General features: G+C 39.8%; 1 protein-coding gene across 3 annotated transcripts in view; it reads left to right on the forward strand.

Moving 5' to 3' along the window:
• The window catches only part of AGAP1 (ArfGAP with GTPase domain, ankyrin repeat and PH domain 1), a 232,650-nt gene continuing 211,263 nt past the window's right edge, over window positions 1-21,387 (forward strand). For 2 of the 3 annotated variants that reach the window (XM_072418502.1, XM_072418504.1), the window contains exon 1: window positions 1-1,031. In XM_072418502.1, the coding sequence (XP_072274603.1) occupies window positions 869-1,031 (163 nt within the window). In that variant the 5' untranslated portion in view covers window positions 1-868. The remainder of the gene's footprint in view (window positions 1,032-21,387) is intronic. The other variant, XM_072418503.1, reaches the window with a different exon arrangement.

The raw sequence follows: 21,387 nt of genomic DNA on the forward strand, positions 1-21,387 counted from the left end.
TGGAGGAAGAGAGGAAAACACAGCACGATCAGGACACCGTCTTGCAGGGAATAGAAAGGGACAGCCGGAGGATCGGAGGTTCGGCCACTCACACAGTCATCGCACAGACTACCGGAGGATAGTGACAGCCCAGGAGAAAGTGCTGCAGCCTGCCCCCTGTACCCCTTGTCCTTCCATTAGCCCCCTTCACCCCCTCTCCATATACCAGTCTGTGTGATGCCCTCCATCAGATGACCCCACTGCACTCAGCCTGCCCTCCTCCATCATCCCCCCCATACATATTCATTGAGCCCCCTGTCTTCAGTCTGCTGGCTATGAGAAGTCCCATTTGATTCCTTTCATTCAGAATCCTTCTCTCTCTTTCTGTGCCCCATTATTTTGTCATTCTGCAGTAGCAGTCCAAATATTGTGAGCCACATCTTCACCTCTGCCTTACTGCCAGGTAATGCTTATCCCATGTGCATGACTTCCATGATCTGCTCTGTACGTACAAACAATTAGAATCCTGCCATTGCAGATCCATCCCACAGCTGATGTTCCCCCTTCATAGTGTATGGAGCATGTTCCCTGTGATGGCAAACAGAACCATTTTTATTAATGAAGTCCCTGCTTCTGTGCCAGCTTGATCCATTATGATCACTTTTATTCCTAATGCTAATATGTGATGTTTCCTTTTTGTAATATAGAATTAGGCATTGTTCTCTCTGCCTAATTTCTAACCTTTTGAACTGGGATTATTTCTTTCTTGATCATTAGTAAATTGCCCCCCCTGCCTATCATCCTGGACCTTTTCTCCTTATATCTTTCCCATCTATATCACATTGCACCCCCCAGGCTGGATATGTGAGGCCCTCCCCAGCCTGAAAGGATGAACTACCAGCAGCAGCTGGCGAACTCGGCGGCCATCCGGGCTGAAATCCAGCGTTTTGAGTCTGTGCACCCCAATATCTACTCTATATATGAACTCTTGGAGCGTCTCGATGAACCGGCGCTACAGAACCAGATCAGAGAACATGTCATAGCCATAGAAGGTAAGAGGGAACTTCATGGTGCTTTGTCTTCCGTGCTGCTATATAGAATAATCTATACTGGTTCAAACCATGCTTTTTTTTTTTTTTTTTAAATCAAATTTTGGCTTTAATATTTTGTTGGAATACATGGGTTTGTCATTGCAGATGTCCCTTGCCAATTTTAACTCTGACTGCAAGATGTGCTCTAAACACATCACCGTGCTCTAAACACATCACCGTGCTGCAGTGCAACCTTCTAGCATTTGGCCCGCTTACCTTTGCAGGTGACCCCCACCGCTTTATAGGAACTATTATTTATACTGCACAGTATTGTGTGTACAGTATATTGTTGGAAGGGTTGTCATAAGATGTTCTATGATACCTCTCTACTGAAGCCGCCTGCACTTTGCTAATTCTGCAGCAATAAAACCTCTCCATTGACATGCTTTTCTTCTGATTTTGGGTTTGGACTGTTGTGTGTGTGTGTGTGTGTGTGTGTGTGTGTGTGTGTGTGTGTATAAGGAAGGAGGGGGGATATGCAAGTATCCCCTGGGTTTTCTCAAAAAGACATCCCCATCAAGTCATTGTTTGAAGAACAATTCCATAAAAAGTAGTAAGTGTGTGAACAATCCTTTGTATGCTGCACTGAGTGCAGAGGAATGCAGATTGCTGTAAATATTTTCTGTAAACTCACATTATTCTGGGCATGGGCATGCATAGATTAAACATATTACAGATGTGTTTACTAGCATTGTAAATCGATTTTTCATTTTTGTATGAACGGGTAATAATATTGCTCAGTATGTGGATTACAAATGAGCAGATGAGAATTTGTGTGTTGTGAAAGTGCCATTCATACCACTAAGGGCTATGGTCAGGCCTTAATAATTTCAGCCATTTTACCATACAGAACAGGAGGCATGCACGGTACATTATTAACATTATTTGCATACCCTGTAACTTGTAAGACCTTTACTAAAGCAATGTGAAGTCTGGAGTCATTTGTATCTGGTTATCCTGGATTCCTTCTTTGACAGGTAACAGATGATCTAGATGTGTGTATTCTAAGACTTCGGTGGACAACTGGCTTTGTAAAACAGGTGACAGAAATAAATTGGCAAAATCTATCAATATCCTCCATGCCCTATACATGTCCAGTGATCAGCCTCCTTACCTAATTACTATGAGATACAGGAGCAGAGATGGGTTGTAATGCCTGAATTTGCTTCAAGCGGTACTAAAATTTTTATATGATATATGGCTTATGTTTCCAAGCACTTCCACATGTGTTGTCTTGTGTTTGAACAATTCCCTTAAAATGCAGGGCAGTGCACCAACAATGCAGCCTTATGGACATCTACAAAAGTCATTTAATGCATTGGTTGAAGTTGATCTTATTGGGAACATCGTCTCCTTATGTTTGCTCATTCTGGCTTTGTTGCAAAATGCATGAGGGCATGTTAACTGGTTTATTGCTGGTGATATTACATATATGATGTTTATACATTCAACAATTATCAGAATTCAGGTGGATAATGGTGCACAAAAGTAGGCTAGGCTCTAATCTTCATTTTTTTTCTGCCCAACCTCTGGCGGGTCACAGAAGCATCATTAATCATTCAGTAGAATTTGAATGATCTTCCACCCCACAGGGCCCAGTCTAACTATTGATCAGTGTTTCTGAAGATTCTCCATAAACTGGGTAATCATTTGATACAGTAGTTTACAGGTTTCACTTCACAGTATTGCTGTAAGTGACGGAACATTCTCCATTTAGAGATTTGTAGTTCATTTTTGTTTGGTATAGCCTCCCACAGTATATCTAGTGGTGTTTTATGTTTTGCTTTAGCCCCACTCAGGGAAGTTCCAGTCAAATCATTGGAAGCCATTTATAGGAGTACCTCCCCATCTGTAGGCATAGATAGTGCAAGCAGTGGGCATGTGTATCACATGACATTATTAACACACAAAAAGTGCAGGTCAGGGCAGCACAGTAAGCTTTTCTGGGTACAAAGTCTCCAGCACTTGACACTTCAGGAAGTGTTGAATGCCCAAGGCTGTGTACACACATGTTCAATAATTGTCATTGGAAAGGATCTTTCACAATCCTTTCCAACAACAAAAGACTGAACGATGCATGAATGAGCAGTGTACATACAGCACTGTTCTACTCTATGGAGAGGGGGGAGTATGACAGAGCAGCACCCCACTGTTCTCTCTCCCCTTCACTTGTAATACAATCGGCCATCGTTTGTGGATCCGCCAGGATGGATCCATGAACCATGAGCCCTGTACACCCATCAGATTCTCAGCCGATATCTGCCCTGAGGCAATTATCAAAGGAGAACTATCTGACGTGTGTACATAGCCTAAGTCTGCCCTGCTGGTTGGTCATCCTTCTGTCCTTTATATCACTATAGGACGTAATGGCTGCCAACATCATGGCCAAGGCAGGTATTCAACATTCAGTCATAGGAGTGTCCAGTGGCTAAGACTTTGCCAGGGGCTGTACTGTCTAAGCCGGCTGACATTACCCATCATAGGGTATTAGTATTAGCGTCAACTCTTTTAGAAGCCAAGCTTTGCATTTTGAGGGCTAAATAACACTAAGTGTGTGAACTGAAGCTATGCCCTTCATAGTAAAATAAATATATAGTCCTCCAACATGCACATCAACGCACCGTGCCTTAACCTATTCTGTGTAGTGTGAATGAGTAACAAATGCACAATGAATAGCAGTTTGTCTCCAGTGGACCGGCAGTTAACATGCAGGGGAAATTTTAGGGATTAAGTTTTTTTTTTTCTTCAAGTGATTTTATCACTTTTGGCAGCACCAGTGAATGTTTTTTTATGATACAGGTATAGAATAATCTCTAGCAGTATCTATAATATTAGAAATAGATCAATGCCACTTTGAAGGTCTGTGTTTGATCTGGTGTGTAGTGCTGAGCTGACAATGTGCAAACAGGTTCATTATCCTTTTAATAAACATTTTCTCTGGTTGTAAATGTATTCCAGATAATTTGTAGAAGCCTGGACTTCAGATTGCATGTGTTTACATTGACGAATATGGTGAAATCACTAGTGGTGTTGTACTGACAGGTACTTAGTGTAACCAAGGTCTTACCCGATATTTAATTCATTTTCACTTGTGATGACAGTTCTGCTGACATGGTAACTGTACAGAACACCTGGCCTCTGTTCTGTAAATCTGAGCCTTGGCCGAGGTGTGAAACCAGAGACTTATCCTTTAACACATGAAGCTTGTCATTTGCTATTTATCTATCTGGCTCATAGGGACCTGACTTGTTAAATACAATTATTTCTTATTTTCCCATTTCCTATATTTATAATTCATACATTTCTAAATTGCATGTGTTGGATTGATGCAGGTAGGCGGGGGTCTTAACATATTCTGTTGACGTGCATGTCAAGCCAAAAACTTTTTTTTTAGTTTATGATAGTGAGGAAGTATTCACACTTCTGTTGTGTTACTGTCTCATTGGGGTTTACTACAGACTTTTATCCTCACTTTCTTTGTGACCAAGGAAAATGCCAGTACCGCTACCTGTCACCAAATGTCAAATGAGCAGACTGTGGTTCTTTATAGCTGTGTCAGCCGCCACGCAGGATTGCTTGATCCTGAATCTGCTCTGAACCCGACCCTAAACTGCCATTCCTGAACCTCTTATAAAGCTTGCAAATTGTCTAGATGTAAAGCTGATTTTTTTTAAATTCAATAGTGTCTGTCACACACTTAAAATAAGCATGCAGATAACTGTGGTGAATTAGCTGTACATCCTCATTCTGGGTAAGGGATTCAGAAGGCATTAAAGTCTGAGTATCGGAACACCAACCTGACAAGCTGTATGGTTGGGATCCAGTTCAGAAATGACAGTTTACATAATCTCCTTGGTCCATTTTAATTGCAGTGATTATGGTTATGATGGAAAATCTTTCAGCTATTTATAGAATGGTTTTATTCACCTTTGTACCCTGATTTTACACTAGTTGTTTTTCCTGTTCTGAGAATATTAGATATAGCTTTACTTTTTCAAAGGTCAGCAGAATGCAATACATGCAACCAGGATGCAGTACTTCGCTGTGAGTCAGCAGCATTATGAATGTGTGTAGCTGCATGTATACCACATGAACGAATGGTGTCAGAAGGTTTCCCCACATCTGTATAAGGGGGATATTCCTGGCCTGGAATTATTTTGTCAGATGTTATGGTGTATGTATTGTTGACTCCCTCCCGTAGTTCTCTGTGTAATTGCTGTCACCATATCTCATAGCGTCTGCCTGACAAAATGGGCAAAGAACCACACACCTCTTCTGGGTTTCTGTATGCCCATGAATGGCTCATGAAACAAGTTTACCATTATACAAAAGTAGGAAAATATACACATATACAATATTTGTACAACTGCATACTGCTTCAGAATTTTGGGCTCACACCAGTAAATGAATAACTTGAGATTCTGTCATTTTAACTTCACTTTATATGTTCAGATTTTGTTTGTTGATATTTGGATATATTACACAGCTGCTCCTTGAACATTTATGTATGTAAGGCTTAGTGGTAGCCGGGCTGTGTGTTTTGTGTGAACAGCCCAGTGTAATAATGCACACAGGGCTACAAGTCACTAAAAGCCAAGAACATATTTATCGAAACTCTGCAAATCAAACATTTCATGTTTCTGCTAGCAGCTAGTCAAATGTTCAATTTTCTAGCTTACATTTCAGAATTAACCGCAACTATGTGATTCGTCGCTTTGGGCAACTCGAACTGTTTCTCATTCACCACCATTATTGATTGAGAACTGATCTTATTTGGAATTGAAATGATATGCATTTATTATTTTCACCCTACAACTCATGTATTACTCAAAGCTGTCTCTGTGTAGCTATCCTGATATAGAATTAATGATGTTTATAGCATTATTTGATGTGGATGTCGAGCTCCGCACGTACAAGTTTTCTTTTCAATGGGAAGCTTAAATTTCATGTACTAAATTCATGTGATTTATTCTGGTGTATATTCGGTTTCAAGCCTTGATGGTTGTGAGATTCTATCTGCTTTTGCGTGAGGTCATAACTAAAATCCTGCAATTGATGACTTAGCAGAGACTTCCATGAATCTGAACAATAACCTCAGGGCCTGCACTCTTTATTATACGTCATTTGCTGGTAGAGTGGCTCCTCAGCTTCCTATGTACACTACATACTATCCAGCATGTTTAAGATTTCATGTTTGTTGTTCTGGACGGACATTTCTAACAACCAATGCTTAGGTACAAACTGGGAGATAACACATCTCAGTATATGAGGAATTTATTACCTGGTTGTTAAGCTGTTTCTGTATTCGGTGCTTTCAGATTTTCTTACAGGTCAGGAAAGTCATTAAGTCATATCTGCATACTTGTCTGGGTCACTGACTCAGTATGTTGAACCTAGAGCCTGACATGGCATGCTAGCTGTTGTAAAAACATGGGGATCTATGATTCTGTGCATTACAATACATTGCAGCACCTCACAACCCAAGCGTGAGAATAAATCGAACTACAATGAGGCATTGCATGTTTTTTGGCCTTCTTTCAGGTGTTCTGCATTAAGTATTTAGGTACTGAAGGCGCAATGTTTCTTTTCTTACAACTCTAAAAGGCTTCATACCAACTATAAGAAAGAGCAATACCCATGACAACTCGAAAAAAAAAAAAAAAGTGCACAAAATGGACAGAAATTAGCGCAACAGTGTGTTGTGGAAAAATTGTCTTTTGTGGCAACATCAAGCATTGCTTTCTATGAAATGTTTGATGTCCTTGTGTATCACACACTGTGATGTAAACTGAGTAGTGATCATTGGGGGTTTGCCCTCTAACAAGTGAGTTTGAAGCGGTTACTAGTTATCTAAGAATTTTTAAAAGTACCTTTATTAAATCCTTGAATGTACTCATCTTACTTAGAAAAGTTATTTTCCAACAAAAGTGAATTTCCTCTTTCTGATTCTTTTTTCATTGAGTGTTAGGTACATTCTAGGCCTTGTCCGATTCTTGGAAGCTCAACGATCACAGAAGTGATAACAATTTCTGAATGCTTGTATTTGCCTAGAATGACAAAGACAAATAGAAATCTGAAGGTGTTTATTGACGAAACCCAACGGTTGTATGTGTAACATACCATATGATCAGTGGGTCTGGTTTTCCAAGTATAGTTTAATTTGTGTGTGGTGTTCAGGTACCTTTTTTTAAAAGGTAATTTTTTGCTTCAGCATTATTTTTTGTCTGAAAAGACCCTATTGCATGATCATGATGTTTTTAAGAAATTGTGTTGTTTGTGCATTATTACTATTACACAGTATTTATATAACGCCATCATATTACGGAGCGCTGTACAAAGTCCATAGTTATGTCACTAGCTGTCCCTCAAAGGAGCTCACAGTCTAATGTCCATACCATAGTCATATGTCATTACCACAGTCTAAGGTCAATTTTGGGGTGAAGCCAATCAACCTAAGTACATGTTTTTGGAATGTGGGAGGAAACCCATGCAAACAAAGGGAGAACCTGGAAACTCCATGCAGATAATGTCCTGGCCGAGTTTCGAACCTGGGACCTAGCGCTGCAAAGGCCAGAGTGCTAACCTCTGAGCCACCGTACTGCCTTTTATGTGCATTGTATATATTTTATAGAATTTTAGAAAATGCAGTGAAAAGGCTGGCTGTTTATGGATAGAAAATATTTATTGCACTACCACAGAACAATAGGATGATTACTTGGCTAGGTCTTATTGGAACACACTGTCCTGCGTTTTAAATCATATGTGCAATATCTACACAGAATGCAAGGTCAAGCTATGTAGTATTTTTATTAATAATTTTTATCTTATAAAGTGCAAACATATTTTAAGTAGGGTCTGCAGATGCTTGGCAAGTACAAAAAAAATGGCTTACGGGATAAAGAAGCCCATGCCCAATAGAGCTTACTGTCCAGTGTTCTCCCCAGCCCCTTTTAGCTAGGTTCAACACCCGGCACTTATCAGTAACCACCCGGCTGTTTTAGTGTGGTGGCTGATGAGTTGGGTCACAATGCAGGGGCTGCCACTCACCTACAGTTTCATCCGACCCGGCTCAAAAATGTTTCTGGGTTCAACACTGCAGTCTAAATAGTGGTGTGGGGTTTAGTATACAAAAATAATCATTCTAAGGTGCCACATCCTACCTATTACTGTAGCAACACTCCTGCCAGATGTTCCTTTTAGGCCTATTGGCCTATTTAGTGACCAAAACTTTGTTTGGGCTAATTGGGCACCTTCATCCCTCCCACAATCAAGTACCATGCAGTGAACCATCTTCACACCCTTATACGGTGGGGTTGCAAAGACTTTCACAAAGGCATCATTTGCCTTGGATTTTTGAATACCTCCAGCGACACGGCATGGGTCTGTAAAGGTACAACCGGTACCTTTGAAAAGTCGGGTTACAGGTTTACTCATGACTGGAGTTCTGTCAACCTGTATCAGATTTCTCCGTCTAGTACAGATGATTGATGCACCTGGGTTCACCAAAGGCGGAAACAGGTTCTGCAAACTTTTCTTTCTGTAAATTGCAGCTTCATTCACTGAGTTTCTGTGTTTAAATAAGACCACGACGTACCTCATCCTGTAACCTTCACTCCATGAGCACAGATGGTATGACAAACAGATGCCTGACTCAGCAATTTATAAAATTATCACATTTATAAACATATTCTTGGATGAGCAGAGGGATTAATGAGATGATCTCAGATCTGATGTACATATGTACTTGTGTTTAGCTGCTGCCTTGCAAGCTGCAGTTTTACAGTCTTATGCTGGAACTGCTAAACAAATGTGTCTAATGGATAATTGTAGACAATCAAGAGAAACTCTGCTTTCTTGTAATAATGAAGAGATTACAAGTTATTAACGGATTTGAACTAAGCATGTGATTGACATTCTGTCTGTAATTTGGGTGCAGAAAAAAACTGGACGGCTCCATATAACACCTCTTCCTCCTTTGGCTTAGTTATGGTTTATGAGTGGCTAACTCATTTCCAGTAAGCCGTTTAGTAACGGCATGGGGTGTGTGTAGACAGGGGTGTGTATACACCTCCAGGAATATATCCCTGTAGGGAATAAAGGAGCTCACACGTGGCAGCTCTATAAACATTACCAGGTTTTTCTGCTGAAAGTATTGGTTAACTCTTAATCATTCGTAAATACTGCTTTAAGTTTTGTGTCTTTTTTACATTTTACTTTATATCTGACATTCCCTTACCAGATAATGCGAAACTTATATGACAGATATTCTCTTTCATTTACTAGGATTCTGCACATATTACATTTTATTCAGAAAAGAACAACCTTTTGTTCTAGAGATCTTGGCATCACATTTTAAACTAAAGGGATCTTTCAATAAGGCAGTTGGCCTACTAAATGCTGGGCACTTACAGGCTTTACTTACAAGCGGTGAAAAGGCTACTAGGATTCCAACACTTCTAGAAGTGTCAAATTTTCCCTCTCCAAAGGTTATGTGGTCTGCAGCTCCTGCGCCCATTCTGACTGGCATAAGCCGTTGTACAGCACTTGGGGAGTGATACTGTCAGATTGGCATTTACTGTGCTCAGCCATGTGATAGTTATAGGCTTCCTCTTTATACAACGCCATATGGGGCCACTTTTGTTGGTTCAAAAATGGCAACCCCCAGCAGCAGATGGGAGTCCCCTCCATCTAGAGGAGGCTGGAGGAGTGGTGGGTACTAAATTGCAGCACCATCCAAAATGTTTAATTTGGCGTTGATTGGGAAATGCTTAGGAATATTTATTTGTATTGTCTTTGTTCCAGGCTCTGTTAGGTAGACATTTGCCTCCCGGCTGTTTTCCTGTATTGGCACCCTGTCACAATGCAATCCTGGTGGAGTGGCCACTTTCACTTGCATTGCCTAGGCATGTGTTGTCACGAATATAAGCCAGGTCCAAAGCAGCTGATAATTGGTGACTTACATATAGATACAGCAAATAGGAGAAAAAGGTCAAAATGATATTTTGTGGGAAAAATACTATTTGTATAAAGCACAATACTTTAGCAAAATAAATGTCATATATTTAGCATTTACCATCAACATAAAGGTGTGCTTTCTAAAATAGCAATGTATTAGCTGTCATGTTGTGATTGTGGGGGAGTTTCAGTTGAATTCTTTGTAAGGCAGACTTGTCACATACTTTAGTGAGCTGGCCAGTGATACATATAGGCTCTGGGGCTTCTTTCCATTGTGGAATTTGAACAGGGTCACAGTGTGCCAGTCCCCATTCCAGTCTTTTGCTTCACAGCTGTAACCAACAGAGTGCTGAGGGAATCTGACAGATTATATGTGACAGCTGAGAACTATTCTGTGAAGATGACCATAGTGCTTCCAGGCACTTCTAAACACTGTATCCTCCTACTGCTGAAAGGAGACAGTTAAAGCCTCTCCTGTGCACCAAGACATTTGTTGCGACGAGGCTGCCATGTGCAAGCTCCTATCCCAAGGCTGTTATTCAGAACTGCAAATGTCAGCTACTGCTTAACGCTGCTTGTTTTAGCTGCATTCATCGTCTCCGATTACCTTGCCCTCTTTCAGTCCTATCACATAATGACATCACTATATGTGTTATTGAATCTATGAACACTATATGTGTATTTAGTAAATGACTGACCCTTAACACTGAAATGTAAAGGTTAGAGACTGTTGCAGTATATGGTTGATTGTGTGACAGTTGTGTTCATCACAGTTGGGGGACATGCTGGGATTTTTGTTAATATAACCTGAATGGGTTAAAAACTGACTTCATCTGCTGATAATTTAAAAACTAATTGGGATTATTCAGTATTGTTTTATTGGTGACAATGGGGGATTGTCCAAAAAGTGTATTGGTGGTATATGATGGATGGGTATAGTTGGTGGGTTATTTCTGAGCAGTTTGATCTTTTTGTGTATGTGTAGCTTAATTCATACCTTGAATTTATTAATATTATTATTATTATTATTTATACTAAAGTGGATTTATATAGCCCCAATATATTACGCAGCGCTGTACAATAAACAGGGGTTGCAAATGACATACAAATACAGACATTGACACAGGAGGAGAGGACCCTGCCCCGAAGAGCTTACAATCTAGAAGGTGGGGGGAGTAACACAAAATGGGCCTTATTTAATAAAGCTCTCCAAAGCTGGAGAGGATACACTTTCTTCAGTAAAGCTGGGTGATCCTGCAAACCTGCAATGGATTGTTTGCAAATGTTTTGAATCCAGGACCAGATCTATTCCAGGTTTGCTGGTTCACTCAGCTTTACTGATAAAAGTGTATCCTCTCCAGCCTTAAGGTGCGTACACACTTCCAATTTTTATCGTTCAAAATGAACGACGAACGACGGACGAACGATCGATTGGGCAAAAATCGTTCGTAAAAAAAGTAACCTACGACGCCGACGAACGAGGAAAGTCGTTGGAAACGAACGACCGGACCGGCGGATCGGATTGGACGACGATCGTTGACCATCGTTCGTGTGTACGATCGTTCGTTGATCGTCCATGGTCTGAGCATGCGTAATGAACGAACGTTCGTTCACTTTCCTGTCGTTCACATAGTTCCTCTATCGCTCAAACGATCGTATCTATTGTGTGTACAATATCTACGAACGATCGTGTCGTTATCTCTATGTGCAGGATCGGTGCTATACGATCGTTCGTATATATCGTGCAGGATCGTTCGTCGTTCCTTTTCCAACGATAATAATTGGAAGTGTGTACGTAGCTTTAGAGAGCTTTAATAAATCAGGCACAATGGGAGGGGAGATATGTAGTGGTGGAAAGTAGTGACGGTTTCAAAAGACAGGCAAATTTGACTTAAAGCTTGTTACCATTTTACAGATGCTAGATAATTTGGATAATAATGATTGTTCTATTTCCAATTGTCTTTTTTTGTTTAGTTTAAAAAGTAAAATCACTACCTAAATGTCAACCAAGCTGAAGGAAGGAAGTTTTGCTAACATGTGACATGCTCATAGGAGGGAATATTAGAGAGCCAAATTCATTATGGGCTTTTCTTGTTTCACTGTTCAGTTCGAGGTTGGCAAGGGAACAGAACCTAAAGCGAACCTAAATCCTGTTATACTCGTCTGCCCCTGTTTCCTTGCCGTCATCTTCTTTTCCTCCTTGTTGCTTTCTTTGGCCATCTTGATTGGCCAGGCCATGATGACATAATTAGTTCATTTAATCTCAGCAACCGGAGGAGAAGCCAAGATGTGTAGGGTCTCCGACAACAACGCTAAGGTGTGCATGTGCCCCTTGTGCATTGACACACATTGCACAGTGCTATGTCTACCCTTGTTCATAATCAACAATAAACACCACTAAAATTGTAAAGTATCCAAAGGAGGTAAGAGTCCTGCAGAGAACCACTTAGCATTTACTGGCTTCCTGTTATGGGTCTGCAGTTTTTAGAAAATATTGGTTGTCACAAACATTTTAGGCCTCCTTTTTACTTTGCCTAACGTACAAGAGCAAACAAAGAGAAAAGCCACCCACACTAATTACGTCTTTTTTTAGTAGAATTTTATGATTAAGGAATTGAATGGTGTTCTTAGGTACTGGAGTTTTATCGTAAAACTCTGTGATGCTTCCACTTTAAGTCAAGGTGATTCCAGGACACAAGAAATTGAGAAAACCTAGCAACAACACTGGCAGGGTAAGGGGGGAGAAGGTGAGAGGCTGGTGCTGGCTGCGCTGCTCATCCACTGGATTCTCTTACTATATTTTATAGAAAGAAAGATGTTACAAAAAATAGAAATAACAAATCTGCAAGATCAAATAAAGGTAATCCACCTTTTCAATCTGGGAAAATAATTAATGGACAAATTGCATGACTTTCAAGGTTGTTGTATAAAGGCTGATTTGTAGTTTTTGGGCTGAACGGTTTAGTATTTTTACAGTATAGATAGATCGTCATGAAAAGATAAAAATTATATAGTATGATTATTTTGAGCCATATGATGCCACATAAAATTAACTGACACTGCCAGTTTCCACACTGACCCTATACTAAACATTAACATTTATGGTATACCTGTAATACTCAACTCAACACCATTCCTCAGAATTTGTCCCCTGAACTCCCCCTCACAGGTTACTCCTGCTGACCTCCATGCCACCAACATGTCCTGTAATGATGTAGAGGTCAGCAGGAGAAACCTGTGAGAGCAGACCCAGAAGATGGACGTTCCCAGTGTTAGTTTTTCAGTGGAAGTGGGGGACAATTTCTTAGGACTGGAGATATAATTATTAAAGTATAGAGAGATCTATTTTGTGACACCTTTGAAGTAAAATTGTGCAGTTATGCAGCATGTATTAGGGCAAAATACATACATAGTATCCAGTTTAGGGGAACCACATGTCCAAATAATTAGAAGATTCAGCTTATGCAAACATATGTTATATTAATATATGCAAGTCCTAACTCATTTAATTTTCAAACTTGGCCTGGTCTCTCTCTGGCCTGTTTGTTATTATGGATGAATGAAGAACTATTATTTCTGCCCAGAGCAACTTGACAAACTATGAATTATTATTTATCCCTCACTGATAAATTGGCTTTAATGCCAAAAAACTTTGGTCCCACTGCGCATTTCCCAAGATTGTAACCCAGTTACCGTGTCCAGGAAATCCCCTTTCCTTCCTGTTGCTTCTAAAAACATTTTTCACTCTGTGGTGCCCATTTATACTGTTTTTATTATCTTTTAGCAGAGTGCTGTGTTTTTAGTCTTCTCATTCTGCAATCTTCCTCTTGTATAGAGTATGTAATGGGTCTTTCCCAGTATCCTCCTGCTGCTTGCCAGGAACAGCATCTGTTGTGGTTTTTGAATAGGTGGTGAAAAACAAAATCTTTTTCTGCTTGCTGGGAAAATACTTTTTTACTTAAAATAATAATTCATTTTCTTACAAACTAATGGAACACAAATGTTGAGTTTCCATCTTGCAAGTCAACCTTCTGGAGATGTAATATTGCCTTGAGGTTGTGCTAACACCTCTGCATTTTTCATGCTTTCTTCCCAGATTCACAAAAACAAGCAAAGACCTTGGAGTCAGCAAAGTTTTAACTGCCTGGCCAGGACTGAGGCAGTGTTTTCCTTCTCAATCTTCCTTTGCCATGGCATCCTCTGAAAGTTATACATCTAGTGTGGACATTGAGAATATTTCCCATCCCGATTTTGCACTCCCTAGGTGACTTAAATTCTTTTTTTATCATCACCATCAGTGAAAGATTCTCTGATGACAACAGGCAACAAATATACTTTTTACAATACTCAAATTTGTATACATGTGGCCCATTGTTTTTGGTCTATTGTTAGCCTATCAAGATTTATGGTCGTGTTGTACCATTATGTGATGACAAGGGTGTGAAGCTGGCTTTTCCTGCCTCTTCTCCTGATAGGCTAATTTTAGTTTACGGGAATTATTGTTAGTGTGGTTGTTGGTATGTGCATTAAACCAAACAAACAATGGCCCTCAATACTTCCTGAGCACAGCTGTGCATGTGTACTCTATAACTTACTGCGGCAATGTTTCGCCTAATGTTTTCTCGTATAGTGTAACAAACTGAATTCCATTTTAAAATTTCCTATGACAGGAAATTGTGGCAGCCTTGGCTTTAATTCTGTGTAGCAACCTCAATCTGGTACAGTTCACTGCTATTGTTTATTTTGAAGGTTTTATAAGTCACTAAGGTGAGTGAAGTCATGTGTAGATTATTGCCTGCAGAACAATTTCATAGGGCAAGGATTAACAAATTGTGATTTATAAAAATATCCTAAAAACTTATTGCACCTGGGCCCCCTTGGCCCTTGGGCTTGTTGTGTGTCACAAATATCAAGGTTAATAAATATTACACAGCAGGCATTTTTCCATTACAAAGATGGAAGTTGTGTTGATTAGGGTCACACACAGGTGAATTTACACAAGCACTTATGGCCATGGATGACTTAATCCAGGTTAAACCAAACCTATCTGAAAAAAATACAGCTTGCCTGGTTTTTGGTCTAATCAGCAGCTTTATTATTTTCTGAATAACAAAAATGAAGAATCAGTATAGCCTTCAAATCCCTCCACAGTTCTTTGTTCCTCTTACCTTTCTAACCTGATAGAAAAATACACCCCTAGCCGCTCTCTTCACTCCTCCAATGTCCTACTAATGACTTCCTCACTCATAACCTTATCACACACACGGCTCCAAGACTTTTCCAGAGCTGCAGCTGCCCGACTCTCTAGAATGGTCTTCCTCGTCCTATTCGGCTTGCTCCTACTTTCTGTTCCTTTAGAAAGAGCCCTAAAACCCATCTTTCCAACTTTGGCTACCCACCTTCTGCTGTTTCTTAAAACTCTCACTATTCACCCGCCGTTCCATATCCCCCTCCTATTGTTTGCTGCTTCCCCACCTCTTAGATTGTTAGCTCTTCGGGGCAGGGTCCTCTGCTCCTCCTGTGTCACTGTCTATGCCTGTTTGTCTTTTGCAACCCCTATTTATTGTACAGCGCTGGGTAATATGTTGGTGCTATTTAAATGTATAAATAACTGTTTAATAACAGTCCTCTGGATGCTTATTCCAGGGGTGTGGAGGTTGGTCCTGTAGTCAGCACATTTTTTACGACTTCAAGTACACAATAATTGCTTCTGACTTCACAGGCCCTTGTTCATGACTGAAACTACTGGAACCAAAAGACCGACTTTGCATCCAGGCAATTTAGTGTTTTTCAAATGAATTTAGAAATGACAGCTTTCATTAGCTCAGTATATGTCCAATTTAAGTAGCTTTTAATGGCATGAATAGTAAATGAAAATGCATAACTTTAGTATAGGTTTAGAGAAAACTTTGCTGAATTTTCTAAACTGATATTTCACCTTACTACAGTTTAGAGTACTCACAGTAAAGCAGACCAATTCTGAGAAATTCCTGGTATGTAAGCTGCCATTACTGAACACAATCTTAAAAATATTAATTGCCTGGCTGTCAAACTGATCTCTGGACACTAGCACAAAGGCACCGTATACACTATAGAAGCAGTGGAGATCACTAGCTTTTATTGTACCCAATGAGGGGTGGAAACATAACTGGCAAGAGGCCTCATAGGAGAGATTGGACTGGTTTGCAGCACCATGTTGAGCAGTGTTTTTAAACCAGGGTTCTGTGTAACCCTAGTGCTCTTCCAGAGGTTTTCTGAGGCTTCTTGATCAATGAGCAATTTGTGACTCTCAGGTCAGTATAACTGACACCAATTATTTGTTTGGCTATCTGTAAGGGTGATGTTTTTCACACTGGCCATCAATGTAAGAGGAATTTCTCCCCTTAACCACCATTCTAATGTACTGTAAGCTGTGGATTTTGTTATTATTGTAAGGGGTTCCCCAAGTTCTGAGCATTGTTTAAAAGTTTGAGAAACACTGTTGTAGAGTTTATTTTGCCTTGACTCATCCTTTAACCCAATACGAAATATATTTTATATCATCTGGAGGAAGCATGGAAGTGAAATAGAGTGGATTTTGCAGTCTTTAGTCATTATTTTGAAATATTATTTTGGGTTCCATTACTTTGTATACATTTTTGTGGTTTGGATGTCTAAAACTGTTGTTGGAGAATTAAAATTCAAAGACATCATCTTAAAACATCTGTATTCCCAGCCATTGTATGAATATCATGTGTTGTGTTCAACAATATGGCCTGCTAGAAGTCTTGACCTACAGCATGTTTATCTGATCAGCTTGTCTCATTAACGTGTAGACAGCTCAGTATAGGAGATGAAACATTATCAAGGAAGGCTGCCGAAGATCACAGCTTAGTCCTGGCAGGGACCGGTGTTTTCCAGTGCTGTTATCCATGTCCCTCACATAATGGAAAAGAAGGTCAGCAGGTGAATCAATCAGAGTGTATGTGGCCAGCCATCTAAATATATGGATTCTGTCTCGGCTGCTGTTCTGTTTTATTAGCCTCCAGAAGGTCAGCCATTCTGTTTAATGCAGATAACATTAGTGTTTCCATGTTACAGGAGAATTTCCTGGTCCTCACATAAACATTTATTGTACATGCCAGGAAAAAAGCTGGGTTGCTGTAAAAAATGCAGTTTAATTAAGTCTTGGTTGAACATTATGGTCTGGTATAATTGTTTTAAAATTTAATGATTCAGTCATTTTTGCTTTTAGTAAATCCACTAAATGATGTAGCATCTGTAAAAACTGAAATCACAAGATTAAAAAATAGTGGTATGTTTGGTGATCCATTGTCTTCAATTTCTGTGATCGAAGAGGTTACCAGTGATCCAGCTAAAGTCATAGCAGACATCCTTTCCAGTTACCTTACCCTGTGTTATATAGATGAGGAGGGGAGATGTTTTGTAGTCCTAACACATTTCTTGTCCTAGGGAGACAATGCTGCCCAGTACAGTGAGTAAACCACAACCAAAGACTAGTAAGCTGCAATATAGAATACTTTTCTTTGTTGGGTTTAGATACTTTTGAGATGCATCTGTAAAGATTCCAGAGAAGTGTTCAGGAATGTTGATAAAAACCACATGATGGGAAATGCCATCATTATGCAACCTCTTCATAATATGTATTACAGTATTACATTTGAGAAATGGTAATAACATTGTGTTGACACCTTAGATACATCTCATACTCTTTAGCAGCAGTTATTTACTGCCTTTTAAACCCAGAATGGTCACATGGAAAAAGCAAAGAAGGGGGTCAGGAGTCCCACCACTAGTTCCCCATAGTCATGCTATAATCCCTTTTATTAGTTGTGCTCATTACTAGTCATAACAATGGCTCTCTGTAATATTTCTTACTGTTTGTTTTCAGTTTGCTGTATCTGCTATTTTCCAGGGTGTGTAGCGCTGGGAAGGTCTGATAGAGTCCCTCCTGGTGTGTGTTGTTTTGGGATAGATGTACAGAGCAGCTGTGTCCAGAGATAAATGTACTGCATATGTACCTTTCCTACACAATAATAATAATTGCTATTTGCTGCCAATGAATTTTAATAATAACACAAATATGAGTAGCAGTAATAGTGTGGGGGAGGGATAGTGCTGAATTTTTTTTGAAAAGTTGAATTTTGCATGACTCTTTTTAGAAATGTCCTTATCTTCATGTTCTGAAGATACTACAGGAAGTAGGAGGAAATCTAAGAGACCTAAATAGAAGTCCTGCTCACTGCTCTGAATTTCCCTTCACTTTCTTTCCTGTGGACAATGGTCACCTGGAGTAGTAGGGAGACACATTGGGGTCACAGACTGGAGTATAAATGTGACTGTAGTACCACCACTTTCTCCCACCATTCTCAATCAAAGGTCTTTGCTTTCATGCCCTTGAACTACAAGATATTAGTTGAATTTAGAAGTCGTGTGTTTATTACTTATATTTTGGTGTGCTTTGTGTGTTGCTTCCAGATCTGTGCATTTAGAAGCCTTTACTCTGCAGTAATAAATACCAGCCAGTGCTGCTCTCTCTGTCCTTGTGCAGGCAGCCTGTAGTAGTGGGGAGGTTGATAAATTTCCACAGCTTTAAGCCGCATACACACTTGCAATTCTTGTCGTTGGAAAGGATCTTTCACGATCCTTTCCAACGATAAGAACCGCACGATGCATGAACGAGAGCTGTACATACAGAACCGTTCTGCTCTATGGAGAGGGGGAGAGCGACGGAGTGGCACCCTGCTGTGTGCTCTCCCCCTTCCCTACATTAGGATCGCTCGTCATTCATCGTTCGTGGATCCGCCAGGACAGATCCACGGACGATGAACGACGCGGGCTCTACACACGCCAGATTCTCACCCGATATCCGGCCGAAGCCGAATATCAACGAGAAATATTTGACGTGTGTACATAGCTTTACTCTCTGCATGGGTATGTGCAACACAGTGATGATTGCATTGCTACATTTGTGGTAAAATCTGGGTTTGGTAAGGTGTTTGGTACAACCAAAGTGAATTGTTTCTACTATTGAAGAATGTACAGTATTTAAATGAAGGTTCATGTGCTTGGAGATTAGGTTAAGGTTGATGTGACTTCCATCTTCTTGTTTGCAATCTAACTCTACGGTACTTGTACATGGGGAAAATCTGAGCTCTGTTCACAGAGATGTGATGGAGCAGGAGTTGATTTTGCTGTACTACATATTCACAATACCCATAAATATATACCCTTTTACTGTGTTTTACAGCAGTGCACATGTGGGATTGGAACCTCAATATTTGTTTGAGAGTTGAGCTTTAAAACTTACTTGACTTGTTTTAGCATGGACTCCAATACAAGGTACAATTAATGTTGTCCATTTGCCTCCTGCTGTATATGATATACCGGTATATATGCGTGCAGTTCATGTAGTGCCTAATGAATGAAACAGTATGCAGTTGTCACTATATGGCCACCACATGTCATAGGGTCCACATGTCAGGCTGTAACGGTATACTCTTTGTTTACAGAACTAATGAATGAAGAACGCTTTTTACTGCACAGTAAAGAATACTTTTCTTGCATGGCCAGTGTGTATGGTAATGACCCAAATCATTTAGAAAGCTAAGAAAACGACATGGTATGATATAATTCCTTTTTTATAAATTAAAAAGTTCCCATTATTACCCTATAATGTACGTTGTATAAAGCAGTCATGTGACTGTTACTCGGAGGGGAAAATGAGCCAGTGATATCACAAGGTGACTCTAGAACTGCAGGCTCTTTGTGCTTTTGTATGGCACTCTGATGTTCCCTCTGTTGGCTCAACTGCACAATCTGACCACATTACCATGGGTGTGAAACCATCAATAGTGTGGTCAATATGCAGAAGAAAGCAAGGACAAACTGCCAGGTTCACCATGTATGTCTTGTTCTTTAAAAGTAAAGCGGATAAAACAGGGGCATTGTCAATGTGATCAACTTTAAACTAAATAAATTGCTTCTTTCTTTTCATTTTCACATACATGGAGCAGATTGTTTTTCTTCTCAAACACACAACTTGTTTGCACTGAAAATCAAAGCCGGTTTGGTTTTCAGTACTGAATAATGTATGGGTTATTTCAGCCAGGATACACACTGTAAAAGTAGAGAGGGAATATGATCTTGACCTTTGTCACTAAATTCCATTTCACATGTAGTACAGGTTTAAGTCTTTTACTAGGGGGTTGAAGCAGATAGGGGAACCTTTTATCACTGAATTCTGCTTCTGTTATATAGTTAGGGGGATGCTCTGGCTGGGGACAACATAACAAGTAAGAGGATTAAGCACCTATTCCTCTATTTGACCTTGACATTATATAACACTGGTGTCTGATCTTCAATCTCTTATCTTGTTCTGCTTCTCTGATCCTGACTATGAAGCACCTGCTGTCTCCTCATTGCATCTGTTCAGATTATAGGGGAGGCAGGATGGCAGCTAAATTACCTAGAATATCCTATACAGTTTACAGGCAAAATTGGAGATTTTTTTATATCCTTTTGATTAAAATGAATAAAAGTCTAAAAACATCTTTCCTTTGCATAATAACAGACCGTCTTGTCCGCAAGTGACTTTTTTTTTTTAGCCGGTAGCTCTGTAATTTGGAAAATTTGGACATGCCGCTGTTAATATATTAAACATATTAACTTTTTTTTTATGGTTAATGATACATTTACTCAACGTGCCCACTTCAGAAGTGTCATTTATTAGAGTCTACAACTACTAACAGGTTGAGAATGAAAATAGCAATGCAAAGAAAACACTTTCATGTGAGCAGTATGTGGTCTGCTACTGATCACCTGAAATACCAGCTTTCATACTAGACCATGGCTAGTACAGGGGAATAGGTTGTTACTGCAATAGGAATACACAAACTGCAATCGGAACCTTGTCAGTGATTCTAACCTTTTCCTGCTCAATTTAAATCATTTTTCTATGACCCATTTGGTAGATGTTTTCAGCCACTTCATGTCCTAAGAAGAATTCAAGAGAAATGTCCTCATAAGGCAGAGTATAGTCGGTATTTACACTATTGTTTATCTTTCACTCCATTGTTTAACTTGTTCTATATGCACAATTTGTGTTCAGGGCCTGGAACATGTGCTCATTTCTGTGATCAAGAATACAACTCTGTAGGAAGCCATATTGTAAACAGGAGCAATGTAGAATTCTTTTAAGGACTGTATTCACCATAAGGTGCAGTAGGCTTGTGTGGAGACAGAGACGATATTTACAGGACAGTAAAGTTGCATAGTTATACACTCTCGCAATCTTCTAAGTGGGATTAGAACCAGCTAAACAACAAAAATATTCAAAAATGGTGATCTTGACAGAGAAGTG

Source organism: Pyxicephalus adspersus, chromosome 7 (genome assembly GCF_032062135.1).
Source record: "Pyxicephalus adspersus chromosome 7, UCB_Pads_2.0, whole genome shotgun sequence".
NCBI classification, from domain to species: Eukaryota; Metazoa; Chordata; class Amphibia; order Anura; family Pyxicephalidae; genus Pyxicephalus; species Pyxicephalus adspersus.